We start from the raw sequence: 7,714 nt of genomic DNA on the forward strand, positions 1-7,714 counted from the left end.
CTCCCTCATCCGCCCCTTAGCCCCCGCTAACTTCTTGGACACGAGTTCCCGTAGATTCAGAAAGACCGCGGGTGCGACGGGAGCGGGCGCCGGAAGCCGCGTCATCCATCATGGCGGTCTCTTTCTTGAAGATTGCCGTCAACTTGCCGCACTTAAACCTTCATCACCGAAACCAGGTAATGGCTGACATGTTTGAAGTGTGGAATGACAGCTTAGTCATGTGGCCCCATTTTGTGACAGGTGTGGTTTAAAATAAGAGAAATGAAGCAGAAAATAGCTGATATAAAGGGATGACATGCTTCTGTTCTTGTTCAGCTGATCGTTTGTTTACATTTGTATTTTTTTTTTTTTTTTTTTTAAGTGCCGCGGTTAATTCCGTCATGTTTTATTCTGCACGTTAGTTTCGTTCGGACAGGATAGGTTAGGACCGTGTAATATGAATATTCCTAACGATTCCTAATGAAGAAGGCCCCTCTCCACGACATTCCCTATTGATCAGGTCGGCCCGCTCACTGATACTACTCTTATGCCTTCAAGAAAATGTAAAAAGGGAATCCTAGTTTGTTGAGAATAAGGAAAAGGTAACTAGTGTCAAGCCTAGGGGCACCGGCACGGAAGATATATGATAGGGTAACAGTGGGCTATCAGACAGGGGGAGTTAAGGTCTGTTATACAAGCTGCAGGAGTGTTGGGAGGAAAATTAATCTGTTGAGGAGGACTGACAACACAGGAAACTCAGACATTATAGGACTGTCAGAAAAATGGACAGACATAGGTTAGGTTTGGTTGTATGGATAGGGAAGACGGTGGCAATAGAATGGCTGTCTGTGGGGGAGAATAAAAGACATTTATGGTTAGTACAGGAGCTACCCAGTGTAAGCCAACCAGCCTTTTGCTGTCTTTCATTCTTATGTTCTTTTTACTAACTTTGAAACTATTAATTTCAGAACAAATTATGATGCCTTTCCAAATCATGATCCACACAGTGAAAAGATCACCAATGAAATTAATGAACTGAATTAATCTAAACCTAAACTAACCTAACCTTCAGATGAAAAAGACTGAAGTCATTTCAATATTGTCTGCATTCTTTAAATCCATGCACAACTCACTGCAGTCTTGTGGCCTCTTTTGTCATCACCTACATTTATTTGGGCCGCACCAAACATTTCCTCTTGCCAGGATACAGAAGGATACCAAACAATTTGAGAAGTCCCTGAATTTTGGTTAGCTTTGACTATCACATAACATTAGCAGGTGTATGGTGCCCCCTGTTTCTTCTTGGGCCCCACCTAATATTGCCTCTTGCCAGGATTCAAGACGTACTCTAGATTATGTGGATCTGATAACGCAGAGTTAATGTATCCTTGTTTTCCAGCATGTCACCAGTGAGTGTGTAGAGCCAAGCAGTGTGAGAGAGGAACACGCCAACCATGAAGACTGGGGGAGATTTTCGGGACCACCTGGTTGACCTCACTGATGGAAGCGGCCGACCAGGGGAGGCAGCCTCAGAGAAGCAACCGCAGCGCAGGGTGAGGGGAAGATATAACAGGGACTTAATTGTTATGTATGATGCTCTGTGGTTCATGTCGTTATTTTCCCTTATTAGCTTGTTAAGTGAATATCACCCTCATGCCTAGGTTACATTAATAATTATCTGTGATGCTTAGAAAATTTAATCTCTATGTGATTTCCCATGTCTTTATTTTTCCTTATATCCTTAAGTAAAATGTCAACCTCATGATACCATATAATATTAGCTTAATTAAGAGAAATTTTGACCTCATGACACCACATATTGTCTGTTTAGTACCAGAATATTTACATTTGACATTTTTAAGTTGTGTGAATAGTGGCATGTGTTTGCATTGCTGTGGTAGTCAGGTAGCAAAGATGGAATCCCTCATCTAACTGTTGTAGGTGACAGTGAACATAAGAAAATAAGGAAGCTGCAAGAAGCCGTCAAGCCTACATACGGCTATCCCTGTATAATCCATACCTACCTATTTCCATGTTATCTTCATCCATAAATTTGTCAATTTTTTTTAAAGCTCCCTAATGACTTCATACTAACTTCCTGATTACTGAGTCTATCCCATTCATCTACCACTCTACTTGAAAATCAGTTCCTTCCTATCCCCTGTACCATTTAAAGACCCACACTAGATCCCCTTCTAAACTGTGCCTCTCTAAGGATTGTAAATTTAAAAGCTCCTACCTCCTTTCATAAGGAATACTTTTTATCCCTTGTACCTTTTTATTCATTCTTCCTTATACTGATTCTAACAGGCCTATATCTTTTCTGTAATATGTGAACCAAAACTGCACAACATAATCAACATGAGGTCTCACAAATGTCAAATATAACTTTAACATCACTTTGGGACACAGGTAATAATTTTGTGGTGACACTTACAGAGCACACCGGGACGGATGAAGCTTGAGAAGTGGCTTCACTCATCCATGAAGATTGAAATGACAGATGGCAGAACTCTGGTTGGATCCTTTGTCTGCACTGACAGAGACAACAACATCATCCTGGGTTCTTGCACTGAGCATCTCAGGCCAGACGGTAATTCTTGTTATCTTTCTTCTGTATTACCTTTTTGTAGTAATCAACCTGACTATGCTGTATTCATGGAATCTCCTTTGTTTTTTACTCGGGTTATAGTTTGTTGACATAAACAATTATGATCAGTAAATATTTATTTATTTATTTATTTATTTATTTATTTATTTATTATTTATTTTTATTTATTTATTTTTTTCACATGAGAAGATATATATTTTTATAAAGGAAACTACTTGTGTGATGCCATGGTTACTGTTATTAGTCACACAAAACACTAAGCTAAATTTTTGATAGCCCTTTCCACTACGCTCTTTGGGGACTGACACCTTCAGTGAGCCATGTTTTTCATACCCTTTTTTTGTATCCTAGGCCAGAATTTCTTCTCACATAAAAAAATTAATGAAGAATGGAAAGTAGTGTAGTACATGGGTTATTATATTGTATTTATGTTTATTTATGTAATTTTTTTCAGAGGATGGGAGAGAAGAAGAGCCTCGTGTCCTTGGCTTGGCAATGATTCCTGGACGTCACATTGTGTCAATCTGTATTGATGAAGCCTCTCAGCCTCCTGCACCACCCTCCAGTCTTTACTCATAACTGCCTTGCACCACTCAGGTGTTTACTTGGTTTTGTGATAAGACTTTGTCATTGGCTAAACAACTACATGCTAGATCTCATACTTTTAGGCTAGTTTCTCTCTCTCTCTCTCTCTCTCTCTCTCTCTCTCTCTCTCTCTCTCTCTCTCTCTCTCTCTCTCTCTCTCTCTCTCTCTCTCTCTCTCTCTCTCTCTCTCTCTCTCTCTCTCTCTCTCTCTCTCTCTCTCTCTCTCTCTCTCTCTCTCTCTCTCTCTCTCTCTCTCTCTCTCTCTCTCTCTCATGAAGTGATAAATGCATCGTGCATCATTTTGTGCCGTGTAAAGATCCTTTTAGACTTTTATAAATTAGTAGATCTGGAAAGAGAGACTATAAATCCCACATGTGCATCTACTCTGCATCATCACAAGAGCCTTAATACTGGGCCAGCTTCTTGCCTGTGTTCATTTGAGGTGTTTGCATTGCTGGCCAGGAGTAGCTGTTGTCCTGCCCCACCTCTCTGGGGACTATTTGTTTTGGAAACAAAGCATTTCATAATCCTGCAAGTTTCCAAGGCTCCTCAGCAGCTGCTCAGAATGGGATGTGTTGGAAACTTCTCGGCTGTGGAGAGCTTGCAAGTGACTGAAGAAGACCCGTTGAAATTCTGTGATTATCTTAACTTCATAATTGAGTAGTAGGGAACTAGAGAGTAAGATTGTTTACCTTATGATGTGGTGTGCATGGTCATTCTTTCATCTCTGCCACCGGAGCACAACTTTGGCCGTGGCTCTTGTCATCAACTTCATGGTGTGTTGCTTTGTGTTTAAAAATCTGGCTTTGATTCTGGTTGTGATAATATCTCTCTATCTGTATACCAGGCTGGCAATCCCCCATGGGGTGACCCAAACAAAACGCCACTTACTCATACATGTACACACATCATACATACATCATTCACACTCTTAGCCCTGTTGGTCCCTAATGGAAAGGGACAGTCTTGTATACCCCCTTCATAATGAGGCTATTCCGTAGCCTACACCTACTCCAGCTCTTAGACTACAGCACATACAGGATACTAGTAATGAAAGCTCATCATAAATTCCTCATATCTGACATTTCTGTGGGCACAGTCATTCCACTGTTTCTCAGCTGTCCTCATTAAAGGCAGTTGGCTGCTGCCCTGCACAACTGTATTGCAATCACCTCATTAGGTACATTAGTAGTGTCTGAGAATTAGAGAGACTAAGCACAATGCAACAATCATCCTGTACAGAGTAATAAAAATATTTCTTTCCAACATGGATTTCTTAACTCCATAATACATGCCTGCTGTAGTCTAAGGAGTGAATTGTTGAACATGTGTGTGACAGACAAGGAGGCTTTCTTGTTGGTTCCATTGCTTAGAAGTGAGTAAGCTCACTTATTTTCTGAATGGACTCCACTTCACTATAATGAATAGGGTAAGGATAAGACATTACTACTAAGTGTTAAGAAAAGTAATTTAGACTCGTCAAGAGTTTGGAGGTTTAAAGGGTACCATACTCGTGGAGGATCAGGGTGGGCATGTAGCACCACCCGGCACATGGAGTAGGCAGCCAGTTCCTCTCTCTGCTGCCTTTAACCTTTCCAGTTATTACAGACCCTTTAAGGCTTTAAAGCTGGCTGAACAAGACTTCTTGCATTGTAGTGAGAGGATTATGGGAGTAAAAAAAATTAAGTTAAGTGGGTAATAATTGTACTCAACATTAATTGCAAACATGCCAAGCCCTTCACAAAACTGGTGTGTGCATATGCTGTGTCAGATTCATATAGGTGTATATACTCAATAATGTTTAGGTTATCATATCTATTTACAAAATGTAGTAGTAATAGCAGGAGTAGTAGTACTATTTATTGATATTGATAGAAGTAACAGCATCAAAAGTATCAGTAGTTGTAACAGTGGTAGTAGTAATGGTAGTAGTTATTAATGATGTAATAAGTTTAATAACATCATCAGTAACAACAATAGCAGTAGTAGTAAGTAGCAACAGCAATAGTTAAGAGATCATTTTATGTGATGCAAGGCCACTCTTTCCAGTGACTGAACACAATTGGGTACACAGGACACAGGCAGCTGAGCACCTCCCTTCATTCTGAGAGCCCAACAGTTCATGTCTATCTCTGCCTTCAGGAGTGAGTACCTGGGGATCCTCAAAATGGAATAACTGAGGGAAGGAAAGGGGAAGGAGGCTGGTGAGTAGATGAAGAAATGGTTTGTCATATCAGTACATTTTACTGGAAAGAACACACACACACACACACACACACACACACACACACACACGTTAAATATTATTATAAGAAAAGTTCCCCTCATTTAGATAACTTAAACTTTTTTTTTTTATTCTGTGCGTGTGTGTGTGTGTGTGTGTGTGTGTGTGTAAGAAGGTATGTATGTATACATATGTAGCTATGTATGTATTGCCTTTGTTAATATATACCTGCAATATTATTAATCTCTCTCTCTCTCTCTCTCTCTCTCTCTCTCTCTCTCTCTCTCTCTCTCTCTCTCTCTCTCTCTCTCTCTCTCTCTCTCTCTCTCTCTCTCTCTCTCCGTTTTCCATGTTGAGAATATCATAAGTACTTGTGTCTCCCTCTCACTTTATCAGTTTTCTGTGCCTCAATCTTAGTATTGATGAGAGAGAGAGAGAGAGAGAGAGAGAGAGAGAGAGAGAGAGAGAGAGAGAGAGAGAGATAAACAAATATTTTCAAATGTTGCCGTAGGTTCTAGTGGTTCTTTTTTTTTCAATTTAGGGTGTTTTTGTCATTCAGTGATAGGTATACAAGGATTTTGCATTATTATCTGCATCATAGATGGTTAATTTCTTCCATTAGAAAAAAAAAAAATGAAAACCCGATCAAACTTCTCTGTGGTCTTTTGAAGTACTGATGGTGAAAATACGAAGACGAAACAACTTCCCCGCCTTTAGCCGTACAATTAATCTAATCCCATGCACTCATACAACCGCTCAACACCCATGCGCATTATTATTATAATAGTGATTATTATTATTATTATTATTATTATTATTTGGGTAATTCGTTTGCTATATTATTTATATGTATTTATTTATTTTATTTGTGTATGTTTGTGTGTGTGTGTATATATATATATATATATATATATATATATATATATATATATATATATATATATATATATATATATATATATATATATATATATATATATATATATATATATATTTATTTATTTATTTATTTATTTATTTATTTACTTTTCCCTTGATCGATCTTCCAAGCACACAAAAAAACTAATAATAAAAAAAAAAAAAAAAAAACAAGGCTTGGTACACGAAAAAATACATGTAATAGTGTGAGTCATCTCTCAGAGAAGACAGTTCAGACGACCTCAGCACACTCTTCGGAGGACACCGTGTGTAATGCATCAATTACTCCCTCCATTGTGCCTGTAGCTTGAATTTATATATGTGTCACATCTTCCTTTGTCATTCGTTTTATTGACATTTAAGACGAGAGAGCGAGAGGAGACGTGTTAGGCGTGCCTGGTGTATTGACAGCAGAAGTATTGAGCGATGGGCCACAGCTGGGTTGGCTGGCTGGCAGGGTGGTGGCCGCTCCCTGCGCAGCGCATCACACCTTTGTTTTGCCCTTGACGTGGCACCCAGGCATTGGCTCGGGCTACATGTGCGGTGTTGATCAATATGGCACTCCCTTCCTTCAACCCTTGCTGCGTAGTTCCTCATCGCCGCTGAGTTCCTCGTTCTCGCTGAACCTTGACTCTGAACATCTGGGTCACTGCGCCGCCTCGACCCTTATTAAATCTTATGTAGGCACACGCCCCGAACCACCTTCAACCAACTGCTCTCAACAAACCGCCCCCATGACTGACTAGAGCTCTTCTATATACGTGGATCTATACAACACCCTAACATGCATAGCTGTTAAGGTCTTTTCGTTGCTGTACCCTCGTCAAGGAAGTGTTGGGCCGTCTTAGGAAGTGAATGATAAGACTGATTTATGTTATTATTCACTAAATGATTTAGCCCTAGAATAAATGACAGGCAGGTAGGTGGATAAGCGGACACTCAGATAATAGAAGTGTTGAATAGTCTTAGGAAATTAATCACGAAACTGTTTTGTACTCTTCAATAAACGAACCATTAGTCTAAAAGTACTGATAAACAGACACATGGGTAAGCGAATACTCATAAATATTCGGTGAAAGGAATTTTCTTCTTGTACCTAAGCATAATAATAATAATAATAATAATAATAATAATAATAATAATAATGATAATAATAATAAAATGCCTAGTGTTTCCTGAGGTGGCTACCTGATGGGAAAATAATGTTCCTCAGCCTGGCAATGCTCCCAACAAGATTGCACAAAATGAATGTGTCTAAAGAGGCAATTAAGTCACCAGGCTATTTATGGAACTGTACAGTACCCGTTCTCTGCTCGGGACTCACAGTTAGACCGTTCTTCACTTCCGGGCCGAGTCAGGACATTGTGAAAATGTATCAGTGAACTATCTATTTATTT

The 7,714-nt window shown here is 39.4% G+C and overlaps 1 protein-coding gene across 3 annotated transcripts; it reads left to right on the forward strand.

The window, feature by feature from the left end:
- The first annotated feature begins 17 nt into the window (after positions 1-17).
- Positions 18-4,441, forward strand: LOC135106613 (N-alpha-acetyltransferase 38-B, NatC auxiliary subunit-like). Of its 3 annotated transcripts, none has more exons than XM_064015890.1 (4): positions 18-176; positions 1,379-1,532; positions 2,419-2,572; positions 3,045-4,441. In XM_064015890.1, exons 2-4 carry the CDS (start codon positions 1,434-1,436, stop codon positions 3,167-3,169), a joined length of 378 nt encoding a protein of 125 aa, XP_063871960.1. In that variant the 5' UTR covers positions 18-176; positions 1,379-1,433; the 3' UTR covers positions 3,170-4,441. The 3 variants fall into 3 exon arrangements, with proteins under 3 accessions (XP_063871960.1, XP_063871962.1, XP_063871961.1); XM_064015892.1 differs by lacking the exon at positions 18-176 and adding an exon at positions 309-581; XM_064015891.1 differs by lacking the exon at positions 18-176 and adding an exon at positions 346-499.
- The last annotated feature ends 3,273 nt before the right edge of the window (positions 4,442-7,714 follow it).

This window comes from Scylla paramamosain, chromosome 13 (assembly GCF_035594125.1).
Source record: "Scylla paramamosain isolate STU-SP2022 chromosome 13, ASM3559412v1, whole genome shotgun sequence".
NCBI classification, from domain to species: Eukaryota; Metazoa; Arthropoda; class Malacostraca; order Decapoda; family Portunidae; genus Scylla; species Scylla paramamosain.

Bases quoted from the DNA above. Each gene is read 5' to 3' on its own strand.
- LOC135106613 (XM_064015890.1), top strand. From the start codon at position 1,434: ATGAAGACTGGGGGAGATTTTCGGGACCACCTGGTTGACCTCACTGAT. The intron at 1,533-2,418 runs GTGAGGGGAAGA...TGACACTTACAG, and splicing joins AGAAGCAACCGCAGCGCAGG to AGCACACCGGGACGGATGAA. The intron at 2,573-3,044 runs GTAATTCTTGTT...AATTTTTTTCAG, and splicing joins TGAGCATCTCAGGCCAGACG to AGGATGGGAGAGAAGAAGAG.